At 39.8% G+C, this 23,147-nt stretch overlaps 1 protein-coding gene across 1 annotated transcript; it reads left to right on the top strand.

Moving 5' to 3' along the window:
* Nucleotides 1-389: 389 nt before the first annotated feature.
* Nucleotides 390-17,554, top strand: LOC149145860 (uncharacterized). The gene is made up of 7 exons (XM_089449730.1): nt 390-1,071; nt 14,113-14,155; nt 15,929-15,985; nt 16,183-16,297; nt 16,607-16,724; nt 16,890-16,989; nt 17,073-17,554. Exons 1-7 carry the CDS (start codon nt 734-736, stop codon nt 17,172-17,174), a joined length of 873 nt encoding a protein of 290 aa, XP_089305856.1. The 5' UTR covers nt 390-733; the 3' UTR covers nt 17,175-17,554.
* The last annotated feature ends 5,593 nt before the right edge of the window (nt 17,555-23,147 follow it).

Raw genomic sequence — 23,147 nt, 5'->3', positions numbered from 1 at the left:
AATAAAAAACTATATTCCAAAAGTTCAACAAAGACTAAACATCATTTAGTGCAACATGCTATTTAATACAAGTCTATATCAACGTGATCATGGACCACACCACACTAGTTGGTTCGAAACGCTCGACAAATGAAATATCATGTGATTTACACCAAAAAAATCTCTCATAAAAAAGTCTATATCAAGTTAAAAATGAACGCTCCACATTTTCTAATTTAAAAAAAATTAAATTAAATTAAATTAAATTTTATTTTATTTAAAAAGAATTTAGCGCACCAGAGAAATTATAAGAGCCGGGAGATTAAATTCGATTAAGCTGTGAATAATTTTTTATCACTGTCGATACAAACAGAAGAAACGTCGGTGTCTGAATATGAAGTTGCCTTTAGTCATGGCCGGCTGCATCTTGATTTTTGATCGGCTCCAGATCAGAGAAACCAACGTGTCCTGATTAATAGTTTACGAGTATACGGGAGGAGAGAAAATATAATATGTATATACCTCTGCCAGCGCACAGAACGCCGGCGATTTCGCCGAGAAGGAATTACAGACTGTTGCGCACTGCCGCAGGGCCCTAAACCCCACCCGGAACTCGAATCGAAATCCAAAAGTTAGATTCTTGTATTCTCCGCCCCTACACTATGTAACAAGCCAACAAACCATTATTACTAGCTTACGTTCTTCTTTACATTACGAGCAGAGCAGAAGAGAAGGGCAGAACAGAAGTGTATTTATGGCTTCTCTCGGCTACTATTATAGTGCTGTGGACGAGAGAATTACAGAGCAAGTGCTGCGGATCATTAATGCGGCCACCGGGGTGGAGCTATCGAGCGCGCCCCCGACGCGCGGGTTGCCTGCGGTTGACAGTCCGCTGCCGATGATCATTGCTCTGACTGCGTATTTGTGCGCAGTGTGTCTCGGATCTCATTGGATTCGGGTGGCGGCACTGAAGCCCAACAAGAGCAGAGAGCCGCTGTTCCTGCAGGTGCTCGTCATTGTGCACAACATGTTCTGCCTGCTGCTCAGCGTCTACATGTGCTCTGGCATTGCTCTGCAGTCTATTCGTCTCAAGTAAGTCTTGGGCTTAAACCCTGCTTAAACCCTTTTATTGATCGCTTTGGGTTTTGTCCGAGTCCCTGTGTTGATTGCCCGATGAATCTTTGAACGATGTGGCCTTCTGTGGTCTGATTGGTGTTGCCTGATTTGTGATTATTCGATCCTGCAGTTTTGGTTTTGAGGTTTTTTGTGATTGTCTGTGCCCATTTGGCTATTGTGGGTTTCTGTACGTTTTCTTGCCAACAGTTTGGCATTTTTCAAGAATACGAGGACTTGGAATAAAAAATAAATAAAACTAGAGAGTCTTCGAGCTGTTTTGCCAATCAGAAATGAAGAATTCAATAAAGGGCGGAAATATTTATTTCTGTGCAGTACTCCACTGACAGTCGGCAGTAGCCTCTGAGTGGCAGTAGGTACTCCGGACTCCAGGGTAGCTATACACATCTGTCTGTGCAAAAAGTTAAGTGGCGTCAGTGACTTTTTGGAATAACTAGCGATTTTTTGAATCAGACCAATGTAGAGTTGCGTCAGTTATGTTTTTTTAGAATAGCTGGCCATTTTTAGCGAATAAGCAACATTTTTTGAATCTGTCAAATTCTGGGTTATATTATTTTTTGTATATGCAAATGCTGGCCTTGAATATGGGCGAGGTGAAACTATTAGAGAGACTTGAACCCTGGTGGAAGTGATAGCAAGTTCCCTGCTGTCACCGACCCGGCAAGACCCCCTTGACAAGTTGCTGAATTTTGAGTGATTTTTTTTGATGTAAATGCTGCCCTTGAAAATGGGTGAGCAGTAACTACTGGAGAGGCTCGAACCCAGGTGAAAGTGATAGCGTTCCCCGTTTTCACCAATCTAGCAGGCCGCTGTTGACAAGTTGTTGTTTGTTTGAGCTGGTAAAGTTCAGGGATCAAAACCCCTACCATGCTGTCATGTTTTGGGAGGGCTGTATCTGCAGTTGATGAGTTTTCGCTAATCACAGTTTATCTATTACAATGACCCTGTTAAGGTAAAGATGAGACAATCTTATTAATGTCCAACAGAAGGCCAGCAAAGCAGGTCAATAGGACTAAAAAGGTACATATATTTTAGGTGCAAACTTACACGGTGGGAGTGTGAAAACAATTCCTAGATCTACTGAGTTTTTAGGTAAGAAAAGATATAAAATAAGGTGCAAATGCAAGAAAGATGCTAGAAACTAAAGAGTCTAGGTGTTGCGTCAAAGAGAGAATGTCAAGGGCTGCTGGAGCTGGCTGCGAGGACGAATGAGGTGCCATGAAGCAGGTCAATAGGACTAGAAAAGTACATATAGTGTAAGTACAAACTTAGAAAGCGGGAGTGTGAAAACAATTCCTAGATCAACTTAGTTTTGATATAAAATAAGGTGCAAATACAGGAAAGATGCTAGAAACTGAAGAGTCTAGGTGTTGCATCAAAGAGAGGATGTGAAGGCCTGCTGGAGCTGGCTGTGAGGATGAATGAAGTTACCTTGAAGTAGATTCCTAGTTGGAGTCATTAATAACTGTGAAAGGGTCAATGCACTGGCAAATGATATCCTCCGAGGAGTGGCAGGGGCTGAGAGGGCCTGGCTGCTTGATTCCGTGGGGTTTGAATGAGCAGGGAAGCCCAGCTCTCCTAACATTCCAGGTGAGAAGTTAAGAACTCTTGAAGGCACCGATGAGCAGGCCTGGTTTTGATCATCACTTCTGGAATAAATCAAGAACAAGATTGGAACTTCAGATGTGCAATTGGTGCTTTCTCTTAGTATTTTTAGTTTTTGCCCTCAGGAAGTTTTGACTTTTCAAACTATCATGCTTGCTTTATTCAGTGTTTTGTATCGTTTGATTTTTGAGTCTTATTATTATTATTATTGTCTGGGAACTTGAAAAGTAGAATATTATTAATATGTAGTCTATAGAGTTACATTCAGATCATTTTGTCTTACAAGCTGGACACTAGGTCTGGTATTCTGACCCTTCAAATAACAAAAATAATGTCCCACCTATGATCTTTATTGATTATGGACTGTTACAGTTTTCCATATCTAAACAGGACTGATTAAAATTTAACTGCCAGATGGCCTGATAAACATTGTTTGGCCCTCCTTCGATATCCATAAAGACTAATTAAACTACTATGGAGACGTAGGGTGCATTCATGGCAACTGAAAATAGTTCTATCAAAGAAAATTTTCAGCATCTATGAATTCAAGACTCCATCGCAATATTGATCTGAAAGCATAAAACAAAAAGAAGCACGAAAGCATTCATGGCAACTGAAAATAGTTCTATCAAAATTTTTTTTCAGCATCTATGAATTCAAGACTCTATCACAATATTGATCTGAAAGCATAAAACAAAAAGAAGCACGAAACCAAGACTCTTATCTTGGGCAGCATAAAATGGTAACAAAAGGAGGCTGTTGGGCCTACTGAAATCCTCTCCATGAACATGTTCTTCATTGTCAAATTCCTTTCTCAAGGATATGTCTCATCATTTTGGTTTGGATAATGGCATGTTCCACTTGCAATTAAATTTCTAGGAGATATACTCCATCTCCATCTCTTTCCCTTCCAACCCAGAGGATTCCTGGGCCTCACCCTTAAGTAGACCCAAAATAGTGTGGAGTTATTACTTTCTCAATTATTCCATGCAGTCTAGCAGTTTATTTTTCACGCCTGGAAGGAGATCCTTAGCTGTGCATTCAGCATTAACTGCTTTTCTGAAGATGATCCAATCTACCCTGGTGTCACCAGGGTCCTCAATAGCACACCAGAAAAGCCCTTCAGCTCCAGGCTCAGCTTCCTCTATCCACATAAACTTTCCTTTTCCCTGCCATCCTTCTGGCTTTTGTCTCCCTCAGAAAGCTGATGCAGTTTGAAAGCCTGCTCATGGCTGGCTGCAATTTCATCATAATTGGCTTGCTTTGCTCCTGTGTTCTGTATTCTGGCAGGGGGGACCTGACCCTCCACCTATCTTCTTCCCACCCTTAGCTGACAATTCTGCTGGTTCTTTCTTCCTCATTGCAATTTCTTGCTCTTATTTTGGCCTAACCTTTGTCACCCATCACAAGCTGTCTGCTCTGAGATCAGATGGGAGTAAGACTAGCATAGATCTATCTTAACTCCAGATCTATTAAGCACCGAGAGGGATAAAAACCATAACCTTTCTGCTGCTTAATCTGGGGTCAAGATGGATCTATTTTATTTCTTCCTTCTCTTCTTCTATTTGCTTTTCCTTGACATTTGTGGTGTTACATGCATCACTGACACCTCTCTTCCAACTGAGTTATAAGATGGTTAGCTAGCTTCTGTCAGTGCAAGAAGAGGCTTCATTGCAACAACAAACAAACAAAATTAACACCAGCTTCTACCATTTCATGGGTATGAACTCAAGGTTGCTTCTCTTAATCTCACATGCTATCCTCCACAATAATGGATAATGCCTACCTGGAATCATCATTTCTCAGACTCAGGTTTGCCTGGCTTGATACACCATGATTGCTCCCTGTCTCACCTATCATGCCACCATTAATGATTTTCGTCCAGGGCTCCTCTGGCATTTTGATGTCCTTTCTTGCCACGTGCCTCTTAAATCTACCTAAGTAATGGACCTCAGTGCTCAGTTGTGTCACCATGTCTTTTGATTACTGAGTGAACCTATTGTTGTTTCTTTGATCATGGATTGTGAATGTGATATTTCTCTTGATATATTTTGGAAGTTTTTCTCTCTTTTTTATTGGGGAGATGTCAAGATGACAATTTGTTTGTGCTTTGGTGCTTTCTTCTTTTTGATATTTTGATTTTAAGAATCTGGATTGAGATATTGTTTTGAGGACATTTCAAATTATTTGGTATTTTTTGGATTGGTTGCTGGATAAATTTGCGTGCTTGCTGAGCTTCTTCCAATTCTTCTGTGGGACTTGGCATGTTTGGTGTCTTAGAATAGTTTCTATGTTAAAATTGGCAACTAGGGCCAAACTCCATGCGGGTCATCTTATTTATGGCAGCTGATATTTTTCTTGGATACCTCTCGTCAAGAGGTTTAGGATTAATCTAACGATCATCCGATTCCAACATGTATTCATGGAGATATGAATTTATTTGTATTTCTTGACAATTTGTCAAGGTCGGCCAGCAAGTTAAATTGTGTTGCACACCACCAGCTAAACCTCAACGTTGCATATAAAAGGAGACATTGTGTCTCATTTCATCATCACTCATCTCATCATCTTCTCTTTCCTAATCTGATTGAGCAAGCATAGGAGCAGCTGATCTCTCACACATGCAAAGAAGATGATGGATTTTCTGTTAGGGCAAATGTTGACTGCGTTGACTGAAGTTTGACTGAGCTGCTAGACTGTTGACCATTGACTGAGCTGCTGGGTGATGTGTTGACCAGATTTTGACTGCAGATTTCTGTTTTGGGTATAGCTTGACCAAATGTTGACCAGCGTTGACTGGTTAGGGCTGACCGCAGGCTGTGACTCTCGTTGACTGCTGTTTGACTGTTGACCGAGGGCTGTTTTGGGCTGCATATACTTGCTGTTGGAGGCCGAGTTCTCCTAGGATGTCTTAAGGTCATTGGTGAGCTGTTTGACCAACTTTGACCTTGCTGATTTGAATTATGCTGCTGCTGTTGTAAATCACAGATTTGTGATATTGTACTATCTCTCTCTCTGTGATGAATTATTGAAGAATATAGAAGAATTGATCAAAGGGTTTCCCCGCATTGGGGTTTGTCCCTGGCTAGCCGCCACATCTTGTGTCTCTTGTCTTGGCTTGTCTTCTGTTGATTTCATTTATATTCTATCAACGTTTTACTTTTATGTTAATGTGATTGCTATACTGAGAACTGACATTGGGCTAATAAGAAGAATTGAAGTAAATTGCTCTAAGCATAGAACATACCATAATTTAACATGGTATCAGAGCTGAGGTGAAGACAAAGCCCAAACAAGAGCAAGAGCAACTACTGAAGACAGTTGGAAAAAGTCAAAAGGCTTCATGGGTTCCTCATCACACTTCCCCGTTGAAGACAAGCTTCGTGAGAAGTCTGACTATTACAGATGGAAGATGTCTCTTGATCTGACATTGGAAGAGCAGGATGTGTTAGACTATGTGAGAGGTAGAATTACGGAGCCTCCATCAAATGCACCGATTGCTACAAGGAACAAGTACACTAAGGGTGAAGTCAAAGCAAAGAAGATCATCCGAGACTCAATTAACAAGCGTCTGGTGGCCTACGTTTCTGAGCTGAACACTTCCAAGGAAATCTACAATTGACTGGTAAGCTTGTTTAAAGTTAGTGATGCAAATCAAGTTTTGTTCCTCAAAAATAAGCTAAAGGATATTAAGAAGGGCAAGGACGAGGATATTCAATCCTACTTCTCAAGGATCACTGAAATAAAAAATGACCTCCTATCGATTGGAGAAGTCATTGTTGATAGGGAGCTAACTATCACTACTCTTAGAGGGCTCCCATCCGAATGGTATGTATTTAAAACCACTCTTCTCAACAACGATCGAATTCCGGGTTTTGAGAAATTGATGGCAAGATGCATTCAAGAAGAGACAAGGATGGTGGAGCAGGAAATGCCTTCAAGCAAAGGCAACCCCACTGCTTTCTCCTCTCAAGCCAAAAGGAGAAATAATTTTGGGTCTAAAGGTCATTTCAAAGGAAAGCCTGCATCAAAGGTTGGAAGGAAAGGAAGATGTTTTGTTTGCAATAAATTTGGCCACTATGTGAGGAAGTGTCCAAATAGAAAGGACTTGTCACATGACGATGCTCAAAACCACTCCTGGGGCAACTCCAACCATAATCAAAAGAATGGCAGGTTCAATGGCAAAGGAAAGAGGAATGTGGGAAATCAAGGAAGTGGTCAACCCTCCAAGAAAGGAAGGAACTCTAGGTATGAATCAAATGTTGTTAACAATAAGCAAGATGAGTATTATCTGATATCGACCCTCTCTACGACTTCTCCTTCGGACTCGTTGGGAAATTGGCTTATTGATAGTGGTGCCTCAAGGAATTTCACTGGTTACAAGGAAGCTCTCTCTAATCTGATAGAGGAGACAAACTTGGAGATTATTCTTGGAGACAATTCCACCTTCCTCGTAAAGGGTGTAGGGAATGTTACTCTTCAATTAAATTAGGGTAACACAATTCATTTGCAAGAAGTCCTATATGTACCTGATCTCAAGAAGAACTTGATGTCCATTTCGGCAATGGAAGACAAAGGCTACAAAGGTGGCCTTCATCGATGGCAAGGTACGTGTGTGGAAAAAGAATTTTAAAGATGCTATCACTCTTGGGTTTCAGGTTGACTCTTTATATCAAGTTGGAGGAAGTTCATTGGGAGTCATGTCTTGCGACACAACTCTTCAGTTTGAATTATGGCACCGGAGGTTTGCCCACCTTCATTATAAGGCTCTACCCGATGTGAGACAGATGGTGATAGGGATGCTCAAGTTTAAAGTAGAGCAAGAAGGTGTATGTCCGGGATGTGTTGAAGGAAAGCTCAAAAGGGGACCATTCCCCTCAAGCCATAGCAAGACCTCCAACATTTTGCAGTTGGTTCACTCTGACATATCTGGTATGATGCCTGTGATCTCTTTGGGAGGATATCTATCTTATCTCACTTTTACAAATGATTATTCTCGCAAGACTTGGATATACTTCTTGAAAAAGAAGGATGAATTGTTCTCCTGGCTCCGTCACTTCAAAGTCTTGATCAAGAATCAAACTGAGAAGAGGATCAAGATCTTAAGGACTGATAATGGGACTGAGTATGAATTCGATGAGTTTCATAACTTTTGCAAAGAAGCTGGCATTAAGAGGGAGACCACAACACCATACACTCCTGAGCAGAATGGTGTGGTGGAAAGGGAGAACCGTACAATTTAGAAACCTGATATGTCTCATTTTAGAATTTTTGGAAGTCCCGTATATTTTCATGTGCCAAAAGATAAAAGAAGCAAATTGGGTGCATCTGGTAAGAAGGTTATCTTTGTGGGCTATAGCGAAACTTCTAAGGGCTATAGAATCTATGTGGTTGGTCAAAGGGAAGTCGAGATAAGTCATGATGTCACCTTTGACGAAGATATGGCTCTTAACAAGGTTGACAATCTTCTTATTCTAAGGAAAGATAAAGAAGTTGACACCAGGAAACCGAATGAGAAGGAAGATGAGACGATGCCTGATGTGGAAGAACCTATGGATCCTATTGATCCCCCTTCGTTAGGGTTTCTAGGTTGCTCTACACTGTTCATTCTATAGGATTCCTTGTATAACCTAACGGACTCACCCTCAGGGGTAGGTAGCGTGATTTAAGATAGATCCATTTGAATTGCACCACCTACATCTACCATCCACTTTCATGATAACAACATTCCCAAAGCCAGAGGCACATCCAACACGACTATGTCCATACTCAAGAATACATTAGGATGCGAGGTGAACTTGCAAATCCTTAATCAACTCGATGGATGGGATCTCACGAGAGTCAAAAGCATAGATATTCTTGTAAGGTCGTAAAGTTCTAAGTCCCATCTTCTTAGCCACTTGTAAGCTCATGACATTTATTGTAGCCCTTGAATCCATCATGCAATTGTGAAGGATCCAGTTAGTTATGGTTAATGACACTAGGAAGAGGCCCTCATGGCTCGGGGGGACACTTGCTGATGCCGAGGGACATATTGCACCCAGAGGGACTTTTCGTGAAAGTAAGAATGCGACCAGGTATTAGGGATACTTGATTATTATGAGCACCATTATTCAAAATGAGCCTTCATTATTTGAAGAAGCCGTGAAACATCAAGTATGGAAGGATGCTATGAATGAGGAATACGAGTCCATCATGAAGAATGATGTCTGGGATGTGGTCCCCAGACCCTAAGACAAAATGATTGTCACCTCAAAATGGCTTTACAAAATAAAGCATGGAGCTGATGGGAGTGCTGAAAAATATAAGGCTCGCTTTGTTGCTCGAGGCTTCTCTCAAAAGGAAGGTGTAGATTATGACGAGATATTTGCACCTGTTGCCCGATACACCACCATCCGCTCGATCATAGCCCTTGCCGCTTCACAAGGATGGAACCTACATCAGATGGATGTCAAGACCACGATCTTGCATGGTTCGATTAAAGAGGAAGTCTATGTGGAACAACCCGAGGGGTTTGAGATTCATAATCGGGAATCTCACGTATGCAGGTTGAAGAAAGCCCTCTATGGGCTGAAGCAAGCACCCCGAGCTTGGTATGAGAGGATCGATAGCTACTTGATGAAGCTGGGATTCACTAGGAGTGAAGCCGATCCAAACCTTTACTTTAAGGTTGAGGATGATAAGCCTCTCATACTGGTGTTGTATGTTGATGACCTCTTTCTGACAGGTGTAAACCCTCTCATTCACAAATGTAAGATGGAGTTGGCTGAATTTGAGATGAAGGACCTAGGACTGATGCACTATTTCCTAGGGTTGGAAGTCTAGAAAAATCCAGGAGAAATTTTCCTATCTCAAGGAAAATATGTGGTGAAGATATTGGATAGATTCGCTATGGTGGACTACAAGCTCGTTATTACCCCGATGGAGCTTAACTTCAAGAAATTATGCGGTAGTGCTGCCGAACCTGCTTTGGGAAATGCTTTTGAGTATCGTCTACTCATAGGAGCATTAATGTTCTTGGTGAACTCCCGTCTGAATATGTTTTGCGATCAACACGTTGAGCCAATATATGCTTGAGCCTCATCACTCACATTGGATTGGTGCCAAGAATCTTCTGAGATATCTTCAGGGCACAATCACTCATGTTTGAGATACACTGCCGGAGATGTGAAGCTACATGGATATTCCGATGTTGATTGGGCAGGCAGTGTGGTGGATCGAAAGAGCACTTTCGGGTGCTGTTTCTCTTTGGGTTCTGCTCCGATCTCCTGGATGAGCAGGAAGCAGAAGTCAGTGGCTTTGAGCACCGCTGAGGCAGAGTATATTGTTGCGAGTATGGCCTCTTGTGAGGCGGTCTGGTTGAGGAAGCTCTTCAGTGAGCTGTTTGGACACACGTTGGACACTATCGTGATCCTCTGCAACAACCAGAGTGGGATTCGTTTATTAGAGAATCCCGTATTTCATGATCGTTCCAGGCGCATCGATATCAGGTACCACTTTATCTGGGATATGGTACAACGAGGAGCAATAAGGCTCCATCATATTGGGACAGATGAGTAGGTTGCTGACATTCTGACGAAGCCCCTAGGAAAGGTCAAATTCTTGACTTTCCGAGAACGACTAGGAGTCGTTGAGAGACCCTCTTATGAGGGTCCTGTATGATGCATACATTGAGCTCTGGGAGCTCCGGGGGGCTTGGGGTACTTCTTGGAGCGACGAGCGACCATAGGGTGACTCACCCTCCCCTAGTGGTGCGCTATGTACAGGGTGAATGATTCAGCCTTCCCCTGTGATACCCCGTGGCGATATGTAGGCAGGATGAGTGGTTCATGCTTCTCTTGTCGAGACATCCTACCCATGCAGTCTGGGACTCATGGGAAGTACCTCTCATCTGGCCAATGAGTAGGGAAATGAGGATAGGGACCATAGTAGTACTGATGGACGCATCGTGTATCTACCGTACTCCCTATGCTAGGATGACATTGATCTGGGATCAATTGGAACTGACTTCGGGTCAGTAAGAGTGATATAGCTCACTCTCTTTTTGGAACTGACTTCGGGTTAGTAAGAGTGGTATGACACACTCTCTTCATTGGGACTGACTTCGGGTCAGTAAGAGTGCTATTGGGCACTCTCTTTTATCTGGGACTTATTAGAAATTGAGATCTAGAGCACATAGTGCAATTGCACACAACACAAATCACTCTTCAATATTTTATTGATCACAAGAATTACAAATATATAGGACATAATACACGGACTATGACACATCTGGATCATGATTCCAACTCACAACATAGGAATTAGTAGCTTCTAGACTGATGCCTAGGGACTCACAATGACAAATACATATGACATGCAAGCATTACTTCCAACACCCTCCCTTAATGCTTACGTGGAAAAAATATTACAACAATAAATAAATATGTCTTACTGGTCTTCATCAGCACCCACATCCACTCTGGAATCTCGCAAACACTGCTCTTTCACCACCACATTTTCAAGCTGTTACTTGACCTCCATTTAAAATGTAACCGCCTCTGACCATCATTGATGAGCTTTGCAGGATCAACAATATTGACAAATTGGTTCGTCGGGGCTTCCACGATAAGATCCGTCAAGTAATGAACCATCCTATGGACCAACCACCATCTGTCAGATATTTCGCTTTCGGCTATCCGTCAGTTGATAGGATGGAGGTCTGGATACTGAATGTGCTCAAAAGTTGATCAAACAACTTGACCTTACACAAGAATTGATGTTTCAGACACCGGGGCTTCCAGTTTAAGAACCACCAACCCTTTTTATAACCAAAATTACTAACACACAAGAATTGATATTTCGGACACCAGGGCTTCCAGTTTAAGAATTGCCAATCCTTTTATATGGAGAACTGAAATAATAAAAAACTATTACAACTAACACCACAAACCTACAAACTACATAAACAAATATTTTATGACTTCATATTTAAAATGTGAACACAAGCCTTCCAAATTACTGCAGTAGATCACATCTTCGTTCATGGGCAACATTTTCTACATGGAGCTCTTTTGGAATAAATTTAACATTAATTGGCTTCACCACAAATGTTGGCAAAAAACTACCATGGCATAAAAACAGTCGTGGAACACTTTCCAGCTCTTGGCCTTCTCGTCTACATCATCAAACTCTTCTACTTTGACCATTGTGGGTTGACGACGTTACCGTTGACACCTTCCTCCACAAATATCGATGCTTCTGATGCTCTTCAGCTTTCCACAACAACTAGATCTCAGATCCAACAACCAATTATCAGATCCAGATCAATGGTTTCACGTTGCGTCAGGTCGATTTCACCTTAGGTACGATCCGTTGGCCTTTAAAAAATTCTAGAATGGCTCAGGATCTAATCACTATTTTGCAGGCACGGTCCTGATCTTGAAATATTTCTGCAAATTTCCGATCTGCAGCGTTGATGTTGGTCTGCGCACTTGGTGCTTCTGCGCTCTCAACAACTTCAGAAAAGCGGATGTATGTCGTCATTCGACACAGTGGAATGGAATCGAACATGGTTAAATTCACGTCGACACTTGCAGCGTATTTGAGGTGTGTGTCTGCCTTGCACAGATTCACGTGATTAGGCAAGATGCCGAGCTTCAGGATGGCTTCGATTTCCACCTGGATGGCGCAGTCGAATCCAGAACCGAAAATAACGTTGGATCTGAGTTACACGTTTGGGAAGGTCTCTTGCCAGCAAAGAGTGAAAAAAAATGTCTCGCACTACACTCAGATCTGCAAGTTCACAAAACACACCAGCATAAAGAGCACAAAAAATTTCACACTAATTTAATCTCTGATCTCACACACTTTATACTAATATGTACAAAAATAATAACTCTTAGGATCTCTCACATATTCTTGGCCCCCCTGTGAAGGATTCAGGCTAGAACAAGCTTTGATACCATATTAGAAATTGAGATCTAGTGCACAGAGTGCAATTCCACACAACACAAATCACTCTTCAATATTTTGTTGATCACAAGAATTACAAATATATAGGACATAATACATGGCCTATGACACATTTGGATCATGATTCCAACTCACAACATAGGAATTAGTAGCTTCTAGACTGACGCCTAGGGACTCACAATGACAACTACATATGACATGCAAGCATTACTTCCAACAGGACTGACTTCGGGTCTGTAGAGGATGGTATGATACATTCTCGATCATTTCTTCTTCTTCATAGTTCAACAGAGCAGAGTCGAGCAGTGCAGGGCAGTGCATTTGATGGCAGAGATAGTACTGACAAACAGATGGATTAGCAGATGGAGTTCTCCCTAGTTGAGAGGGAGTGTTAAAATTGGCAACTAGGGCCAAACTCTATGTGGGTCATCTTATTTATGGCAGCTGATATTTTTCTTGGATTCCTCTCGCCGAGAGGTGTAGGATTGATCTAACGATCATCCGATTCGGACATGTATTCATGGAGATATGAATTTATTTGTATTTCTTGACAATTTGTCAAGGTTGGCCAGCAAGTTAAATTGTGTTGCACACCCCCAGCTAAACCTCAACGTTGCATATAAAAGGAGACACTGTGTCTCATTTCACCATCACTCATCTCATCATCTTCTCTCTCCTAATCTGATTGGGAAAGCATAGGAACAGCTGATCTGTCACATGTGCAAAGAAGAGGATGGATTTTATGTTAGGGCAAACGTTGACTGCGTTGACTGAAGTTTGACCGAGCTGCTGGGTGATGCGTTGACCTTGTGTTGATTAGATCTTGACTGCGGATTTCTGTTTTGGGTATAACATTGACCAGCGTTGACCAAATGTTGACCAGCGTTGACTGGTTAGGGCTGACTGCAGGCATGACTTTCATTGACTGCTGTTTGACTGTTGACCGAGGGCTGTTTTGGGCTGCATATACTTGCTGTTGGAGGCCAAGTTCTCCTAGGATGTCTTAAGCTCATTGGTGAGCTGTTTGAGCAGCTTTGACCTTGCTGATTTGAATTATGCTGGTGTTGTTGTAAATCACAGATTTGTGATATTGTACTATCTCTCTCTGTGCTGAAGTTTTGAAGAATATAGAAGAATTGATTAAAGGGTTTCCCCGCATTGGGGTTTGTCCCTGGCTAGCCGCCACATCTTGTGTCTCTTGTCTTGGCTTGTCTTCTGTTGATTTCATTTATGTTCTATCAGCAATTTACTTTTATGTTAATGTCATTGCTATATTGAGAATTGACATTGGGATAATAAGAAGAATTGAAGTAAATTTCTCTAAGCATAGAACATACCATAATTTAACATTCTATGACTTCAAATCTCCTCCTTTACTTTTCTATCTAGATTTGGCATTGCATAGCACATCACATAAACAGTTTGCTTTTCTCTGAGCAGATATTCTGTATGGGGCAATGCTTACAAGGACGATGAGAAAGAGGTATTTTTCTATAATCTTTGCCTTGTCTGGTTTCATGCTTTATTTCTTAAGAGTAGAAAGATGCTTGTATATTTGTTCGCTTGGACAAAACTATCACTTTTTATGGATTGAAAACATTCCAATTGAAAACAAAGTGGATCACTTAGTCTGCATTGTAATGAGGCATTTCTTAGACCTTGCTCCCATATGTTTGTCATAGGTTTAAATTTCTGTAATTTTGGTTTGTAATATATATTATACTGTAGGTTCTGAGCCCATATGGTTCATGTGATAAACTTACAGCTTTGCGTAATCGTACCCATCTCCATGCTCGCTGCTGATCTGATTTCAATCTAACTCACTGATTATAATTTAATCATTCAGGAAAATAATAGTTCATTGATAGCTACTTGCCAGGCAAATAAGAGCCTGCATGCGCCATCCTATGATATTTTCTTACTGTTTATGAGTTTTTTGTTTGAAAATTATGTGTTGCATTCCATTCTTCTATCTTGCATGTTCAATTCAACTTCTTATTTGCTGGTATTAATTCAAGGTTTTCTGGACTTTCACCAACAGCAAGGAGCCACACAATGTGATATCTATGGGCCCAAGTTTGACAATGTAATCTTGTTAGATTTTCAAAATATTGACCAAGTATTCGTATGAACTGTCAACCCCTTATACCAACCATCAGATATATTACAATATCTAATGACAGCACATCCATATTACTCACGTCTAATGACTTTATTTCTTCCAGTTTGCCACAAGACAACCACGTGACATGCCATCTTGCAAGTGTTTTCTTCTATTTTTTTAATCTTTTCTGGGGTTGGATGCTGTGAGAAAATGTGATTGGAGGTATCTGTTTTTGCCTAGTTTTCCCAGGGTTCCAAGGTTCTAAGTCACCCCCTTGCCCCCTTGTGCTGGCTAGATGGTCCATGGGAATTGAGCATACCCCTTGGGGAATCAAACCATGGCGGAGCCAATAACATCAACCCATCTTTCCCGAATCCCAACCAGGCAAGCCGCGGTTGACTTTGAGAAAAGGAACAAACATATTATTGAGTGCAATATGATACAGAATTTGTCATGTGGCATTGCCCACCTTGGTGGGGCCATTAATGTCATCTCTCCCTTTACCAACCAGGCAAGCCCCAGTTGACTTGGAGAAAAGGCATAAACATATTCATGAGCGCAATATGATACAAAATTGGTCATGTGGCCATTAAGTTCAGATTTTATTTGCAGAAGATAGTATATGTACTGGGTTCCTGGCTGAAAACATTCCGAGATTTAGCCCCACTATGCAGGTACAAACATAAGCCATGTGTCTTTCACCATCCTAAAATCTTGTTAAAGCAAGGCAGGATAGAGACAATAATAGTGCAGATTAGAGAAAGCAGGTTGACTTAGCATGCCATCCTCTAGGTGAGCTAGTTAATTATTTGCATTTTTCTGCTTCAATTCCTCTTTCAATTCTTTGGTGGCATTCAGGTTTTAGGTGCAAATGACATTGCTCACTACCTTCATGGCCATGAGCTCATTTTCCATGCCCCACAGTCTTTAGTCCCAGTTGGTTTGTTGCTTCCCTTCCACCAAATCCTCTGCCCACTAGTCTCATATTTTCTGGTGTTGCTTGTATTCTGCTGCTAACCATTTTTCTAGAATTTGATTAGTCATTATTTTTATCACTCTTACAAATGTCTTTGTGCAGTCTATCCCTTGTTCACTAGTTTCTTTTATCCATCAGATGTTCTTTGCTGCTAATCTTGGGTTTTGAATTTTCAGATGGCGTACTTCATGTACCTTTTCTACATCTCCAAAATTTTTGAGCTTATGGACACGGTGAGATTATTGTGCGTCCTGGATCTTTCTAATTAGGATTGCAGTCATTTGTCCTAGAATCAGCTTGGCTGTTCCTGTTCTCCATTTCTTTTCTTTTGGTTTTCTAGATAGATTTTATTTCAATACCATATCTAGAACATTCTCAGCATCTCAAATATTTAAATGGACTGGTTATGGATTGAGTTTTTTGCTTCCAGATAATAATGGTCTTAAAGCGAAATGTTCATCAAATCACTGTTCTTCATGTGTATCACCATGTTTCTATAGCTATTATTTGGTGGATCATTGCCCATCATGCACCAGGAGGGGATGGTAATTATTCGGCACTTGCCACTATCACCATTTAATATTTCTCTCTTAATTTTTGTTGGCAGATGATTATGTATCATTTAAAGGCTACAACTATTGTTAACTGATTTAACAGCCATGACACCCTGCTATTTCATGGCATGAAACATACCACCCTCTTGGGGGAATTGAACCCGGTGGGAGGAATGTCACTACACACTCTTTACGAACCAGTCAAATATTTAGCGGTGATTATTTTTCTTATAGATACAAAACCAATATTGTTTTACCCTCCTTTAACTCTTCTTCTGGTTTTCATTTTGGCCTGTATAGCATACTTCTCTGCAGCAATGAACTCAGCAGTTCATGTAATTATGTACTTCTATTATTTGCTTTCCTCCATTCTAAGGGGCAGAGAGAAACTACGAAGAAAATACCTCTTTTGGGGAAAGTAAGTTCTGAAATGTAAACTTTTTTCTATTACTTTTCTGAATAACTTACAATAGTCTTGTAAGAGTTATGGCAATCAGCTTACTGTCAACAGAGCATCTCGGGTTTGCACCATTTCGTACACTAAAATTCATATAATTTTTTGATATTTCCTGTCTTGTCTCAGGTATCTTACACAAATACAAATGCTACAATTTGGTCTGAATATGGTTCAGGCTTACTATTGTATTAAAACTCATGCTCCATATCCAAGATTTCTCTGCAAGGTATCTTCTTTCCTGTCGTGGAACTCTGTTTCTGCAGACTGGACATAGATGGACTAACCAGTTAACTGCTTTTTCTTTTGCAGACACTTTTCTACTACATGATCTCGTTGCTGCTGTTGTTCTCCAACTTCTATGTGCACAAGTACTCCCAGTCATCTCCTCCCAAACAGAAGAAATTGGAGTGATTGACACAAGCTCAAGACATAATGATATAATTTTCTTCTCCCATGCCCTTACGAAAGATCAACTTTAGATAAAGAGTAATTGTTTCAGGAAAAATCACTAGGCTGATTGATCATGCTGCAGTGTAATTTTCCTCCAAGAGTCCAAGTTATTTTTGTATAAGCAAGATCTAGGTGAGTTGTGTGGGAGAAGTGTAATAGGAATACTATGCTTCTGTTGTTTTTTTCAATTGCTATCCCATGAATGGTTCATTTTTTAATGGACCTTTTCTTACGAGGTTTACATATTTATTTTGGAAAATGGAGTCCTACCTCCTGATAGGATGTAGATTAGATTCTTGACACTTAAGCTGAAAGGAAGCATTTTGTAAAAGTTCTCTCTATATTTTTATTTTTGTTTGGTTGTTTTGTGTTGTGAGATCAGAGATAGTCTTAGACACCTGCCCCAGTCTGTTGTGTATTACAGTACTCCAAGTTTAAGAGTTTCCAGCCTTTTAACTGTTAGAGCTCATCTCCATTTGCGGGCTGGCACACAATTGTTATATTTGTTAATGTGTTTTTTCCTGGTTGTTATTCACATTTGCACTATGTACAGCCCACAGGCAGATTCTCTTCGTCAGGAACTAAACTTAGTTTATTGTGTAAGATGGTATCTTGCCTTAACCACTTGGTCAATTTTTGGAGACAGCTTCACATGTTAATCCGATGCCATTGGATTTTTTTTTTTTTTGTAAAACGCCTACTTGGTGACAAGCAAAACAAATTCGTACCATGCAAGAGCCGGGGATAAGTCCAAATGGGCATTTTTAAAAATTTAGTTGAATCTTGTAAGTTGCTATTTGCATTTGAACACGTACAAACCTACAGCAGGTTAAGCCTGCCCTTTGGGAATAAGCCTAGTCATTGGTCAAGATGGCATTTTGGCTTTAACCATATGGTCAATTCAGGCAGACAATTATTTTTAAAATAACTGCCCAATGTAAATATTTATTAAAAAAAACAAAAAATAGGTTAGCATATTAAAAATCACATCAGTTCAGAACAATAATGGCATCTAGTCAGTATAATTATATATGAACTATGAGGCAGAATGCTTATGGATAATTATTTGGAAGGATAATTTCAAGGAGGTATTGTCATTGACTTAGATTCAGTTTAATTTAATTGTCATCATCGGCCTCTAGCGGTATAATTATATATGAACTGGATGCTTATGGATAATTATTTTCAAGGATATTGTTATTGGCTTGGATTTAGTTTAATTTAATCTTTCATCATTAAAACCAATATATTTATTTAAAAAAAACTAAAACTATGTTGATTTTGGGAAATTGGATTATTTTTAATTTTTTTATTAATGAATTTATTCATGTACATATATTTATTTAAAAAAACCTAAAACTATGTTGATTTTGGGAAATTGGATTATTTTTAATTATTTTTATTATATGTTGATTTTGGGAAATTGGATTATTTTTAATTTTTTATTAATGAATTTATTCATGTACATAGATAATATTCTATTTTACATGGAAGGAAGTTTCTTTGGGACATGTAAGTTTGTGTGAACTTTCCTATTTTAATTTATATATACAATTTATATATTTATATGCATATTTTATGTTGGCTTTGAGAAATCGGATTATATTTATTTATAAATTGTTCATGTGCATTATATTTTATTTTACAAGAAGAAAGTATATATATATAGTTTGTCAAGGTGTTTAATCTTCCTCGAAGATTATATCAGGTTTGTGTTGGTAATTGACAACTAATTAGTGTAAATTTGGGTAAATTGTATTAGTTATTGACAAGTTAGTTTCATACCGAATCAATAGTTATGTAACTGAGGAGACTCATATATAAAATTGATGAATGCCCAAACTATTGTAAGGAGAATCATTTATTGATTGAATAGAGATTCCAATCGCTTGTCTTGTGGATGTTTCCTTGACACCCTGTCAGGGTTTTACCACGTAAATCTTGAGCGTTTTACTTGTGTGGTTGTACTCAGTTTCCATTCAATTTCATTTCTTTCTTGTTTTATTAACTGCGCAGATCTACAAATGGTATCAGAGCTAGTTGGAGGTGAATGTTTGTGAAAAAAAGGTTGCGTAAAACCGTCAAGGAGGGAAGCTAGAGCTGGCAACATTTGTCGAGGAAGGCGCGCTCCTGTCCAGAGCCCCGTGGAGCTGTTGCTGGCTTGGAAAGCGTCGAGGGCTTGAACCGTTGAGGGCTGCGTGCTAGTTGGTGAAGTTGAAACCGTCGAGGATTGCGTGCTGGTCGGTGCAGTTGTTGCTGGCTTGGAGGGTTTTGTGTTGGTCAAGGAAGCCAGAGCCCGTGGAGCTAGTGCTGTTGCGCGTTGGTCGGTGGAGTTGTTGCTGGCTTGGAGGATTGCGTGCTGGTCGAAGAAGCTAGAGCCCGTGGAGCTGGTGTTGGACCAGAGACCCATCAATCCATCTGCGTGGTCGACCTGCGTGCTGGTTCTGCGTTCACTAGCGAGGAACCTGCCTACTGCAAACCCCTCCGTCGTTGCTGCTGCGTTCATTGGCGAGGAACCTGCCTACTGCAAACCCCTCTGTCGTTGTTGGAAGACCCTGCGTGTGGCTTCTCTCTGCATGGTCGAGGACGCTGCAAGCCTGCATATGAAGAGTGCTGCCCTTGCGTGTGAAGGGACTTGCCCTCTGGCTCGGTGTGTCGAGAAGAACCGCAGTGCTGCCCCTATATGTGAAGGGACCTGCGTGGAAGTCCTCTGGTCCGAGCTATTGCTGGCCATCTGCGTAGTGAAAACAAGTATTTTTTTTTCCAGTTGAAGGGTTTTTTGATTACAGAAAAATCTGAATAGGGAGTTTTTTTTTGTTTAAAAAAAGAAAAAAAAAACTCAGAATTGTAGAAAAGAGTTTTTAAAAAAAAAATCTCAGACTTCTGAAGAAGAAACCTTAGGAGGAAACCAAAAATTGAAGAAATCCTAAGAGAAAACCAAAAATTGAAGAAGCCCTAAACCCTTGTTTTCTTTGAGAAAACTAGAAGGATTTGTAAGAAAGAAATGACCAAGATGTTGAATGCAAAGTTCGAGGTGGAGAAATTCACCGGCAATGGCAACTTTGCTCTATGGAAACTAAAAGTTAGGGATTTGCTGGTGCAACAAGGGTTGCACAAAGTATAGATGGGGCAAATAAGAAACCTGCAAGCATGAAAGATTCGGACTGGGAGGACTTGGATGCCTGAGCTCTCAGTACCATCAGGTTATGCCTGGCGGATGAAGTTCTCTTCAACATTGTTGAAGAGAGTACAACTTCAGGCATATGGGAAAAGCTGGAAAAATTATATATGAAAAAGTCGTTAACCAATAGAATTTATTTAAAAAGACAGTTGTACAATCTTCGAATGAAGGAGGGTTCAAAAATTGCAGAGCATTTAGATGTTTTTAATACACTTATATCCCAATTATTAGATATGGAAGTTAAAATTCAGGAAGAAGACAAAGCTATAACCTTGTTGTGTTCTCTGCCCAAGTCATGGGACCACTTCGTAATTTTAATTAATTTGAGCACCATTAATTCTTTGAAATTTGAATTAGTTGTGGGAGCTCTCTTGTCTGAAGAAGTACGAAGGAAATCCAGTACTGAAACAACTGCATCAGAAGCCATGATAGCTAAGGGACAGTCAAAGGAAATAGGAGAAAAAACAAGGGGGTCTTCCAGATCTAAATCAAAGGGAAAGAAGTGTAAGGCAAAATGTTGGCACTGCAATAAAATTGGACACCTGAAGAAAGACTGTTGGAGACGAAAAGAGTCTGATAACTCGAAGAAGGAAGCAAATCAGGTTGATTCAGGTATGATGGACGAAGTTTTATTTGCTGATGAATTATGTATGATAGTTGAAACTTCACTTGTATGTAATGTCTCTCAGGGTTTTGAAAGTTGGCTGTTAGACTCTGGTGCTTCTCATCGCATGTGTCCACACAGAAATTGGTTTACTTCATTTGAAAATGTAAATGGTAGTTTTGTGTTTATGGGTAATAATGTATCATGTCAGACTGTTGTGATGGGAAATATCAGGATTCAAATGTATGATAACACAGTTAGAACATTAACTAGTGTTAGACATGTACTTGATTTGAAGAAAAATTTGATTTCTTTGGGATTGTTGGATTCATATGGTTATAAGTTTACAGGTCAGAATGGAGAGCTCAAAGTCTCTAAAGGTGCCCTAGTTGTTATGAAAGCAGAAAAGGTCAGAAATCTTTACAGACTCAAAGGAAGTACTCAGGTTAGTGAAGCAGCGATTGTGTCAGAAAAAGAAGAAGAAGGTACTCGCCTATGGCATCAGCGATTGGGTCACATGAGCGAGAAAGGTCTTCAGATATTGATGAAACGTAAATCTCTTCCCGATCTGAAATATTTGAAGTTGGATTTCTGTAAACATTGTGTATGGAAAACAGTGTAAACAGAGATTTAAAATTGGAAATCATAATAGTAAAGATATTTTAGACTATATTCATTCTGATCTGTGGGGACCATCTCCTGTTGTATCATATGGAGGTGCTCTATATTTTTTAACGTTTATTGATGATTTCTCTCGTAAAGTTTGGGTCTTTATGCTGAAAAAGAAAGCTGATGTATTCAATATCTTTAAACAATTTAAAGCAATGGTAGAGAAAAGAATAGACAAATCAATTAAATGTTTAAGAACTGACAATGGTGGTGAATTCACTTCAATAGAATTTGAACAATACTGTAAGGATGAAGGAATTGTTAGACACAAAACTGCTGTTTATACTCCTCAGCAAAATGGCGTCGCTAAACGTATGAATTAGACTCTTATGGAAAAAGCGAGAAGCATGATCAACAATGCTAACTTGCAAAAGGAGTTGTGGGCAAAAGCAATATCCATTGCTTGTTATTTAGTTAACAGATCACTTTCAGTAGCAATTAATTTTAAAATTCCTGAAGAAGTTTGGTCAGGTCAGTGTTGTGATTATTCACATTTAAGGATATTTCGCTATGATGCTTATTCTCTTATTCCTAAAAATTAACGTTCAAAATTAGATCCAAAATCGAAATGTTATGTCTTTGTTGGGTATGACTATGCGGTGAAAGGATATAGGTTGTGGGATCCTACATCGCGGAAGATAGTCATTAGTAGAGATGTAACATTTGATGAATCTTCTTTTTTAAAATCAAATGTTGAAAGAATTGAACAGGAACAAGTATCGCCAAATCAACAAATTCAGTTGGAGGCTAGACCTTTCGATGACAGTCAAAAGGAAGAAAAGATTTCTGGAGAAAAAAGTGTTGAAGATACAAAGGAAACTGTTGAAGTTTCTGAACTAGTTCAACAACCAGTCACTCTAAGAAGGTCTACAAGGGAAAGAAAAACTCCCAAAAGGTATGAAGATTTTGCTTCATCTTTTGCTTTGATTACTGAAGATGGGGAACCTTCTTGTTATCAGGAAGCAGTAGATGATACGGATAGCGAAAAGTGGAAAACGACTATGGAAGAAGAAATGGATTCCTTAGCCAAGAACAATACCTGGGATCTTGTAGAACTTGAAGGGAGAAGTGTTGTTGGATGCAAATGGGTCTTCAAAAAGTTGATGGAAGTATCGAAAGGTATAAGGCGAGACTGGTAGCAAAAGGGTATTCTCAGGTTGAAGGTATTGACTTTCATGAGATTTTTTCACCAGTTGTAAAACTTGTTTCTATTCGTATTGTGTTGGCACTAACTGCGTTACTTAACCTTGAGTTAAAACAATTAGGTGTTAAAACAACTTTTCTACATGGTGATTTGAATGAAGAGTTATATATAGAACAACCAGAAGGTTTTGTACAATGTCGCAACTCAAGATTAGTTTGCAAGTTTAGGAAATCATTGTCTGGTCTGAGGCAGTCTCCCAAACAATGGTACAAGAAGTTTGACTCTTTCATGGTGAGCCAAAACTTTATTAGAAGTGAGTATGATCATTGTGTATAC

This window comes from Pinus tabuliformis, chromosome X (assembly GCF_031772625.1).
Source record: "Pinus tabuliformis cultivar Carrire ecotype Pingquan chromosome X, CPIR1, whole genome shotgun sequence".
Lineage (NCBI taxonomy): Eukaryota > Viridiplantae > Streptophyta > Pinopsida > Pinales > Pinaceae > Pinus > Pinus tabuliformis.
Note: the sequence above shows the minus strand (reverse complement) of the source record. Positions and strands in the feature narration are given on the sequence as shown.